This window comes from Lepidothrix coronata, unplaced genomic scaffold (genome assembly GCF_001604755.1).
Source record: "Lepidothrix coronata isolate B3197 unplaced genomic scaffold, Lepidothrix_coronata-1.0 Scaffold203, whole genome shotgun sequence".
Lineage (NCBI taxonomy): Eukaryota > Metazoa > Chordata > Aves > Passeriformes > Pipridae > Lepidothrix > Lepidothrix coronata.
Window position 1 is genome coordinate 1,366,971 of NW_016690383.1, and position 383 is coordinate 1,367,353.

The window sequence follows — 383 nt, forward strand, 5'->3', positions numbered from 1 at the left end:
CACACACAGACACCTCACAGGCCCGCACGGATGTACCCCCACACCCACACAGATGTAGCCCCGGCCCCGCAGCCCCCGCTGTCCCCACAGCAGCCCGTGTCCCCGGTTCCTCCCCGTTCCTTACACCTCCATCTTGTCCGCCCCGCCGCGGCCTCCCTGAGGCTCCTCCCGCTCCGCTCGGGCACCCGCGGCCCGGCGGGAGACGGAGGGGGAAGAGCGGGGCAAAGGGGGAGGCTGAGCCGAAGGAAGGTTTGGCGGCCGCGACGGAAGCGGAAAGGGAAGGAGAAATAAGGAGGAAGGAAAAAAAAAAAAAAAAAGAGAGAGAAAAAAAGACCGACTGCATTGGCCGGGAATCGAACCCGGGCCTCCCGCGTGGCAGGCGA

The 383-nt window shown here is 65.3% G+C and overlaps 1 protein-coding gene across 2 annotated transcripts in view; it reads right to left on the reverse strand.

Annotated features, from left to right (window-relative positions):
* Positions 1-276, reverse strand: part of CRCP (CGRP receptor component) — a 55,488-nt gene extending 55,212 nt beyond the window's left edge. The window contains exon 1 of one of the 2 annotated variants that reach the window (XM_017832537.1): positions 120-276. Coding sequence is in view for 1 of the 2 variants with exons in the window: in XM_017832536.1 (XP_017688025.1) it covers positions 125-132 (8 nt within the window). In the remaining variant the exon portion in view is untranslated. The remainder of the gene's footprint in view (positions 1-119) is intronic. The other variant, XM_017832536.1, reaches the window with a different exon arrangement.
* Between the last annotated feature and the right edge of the window lie 107 nt (positions 277-383).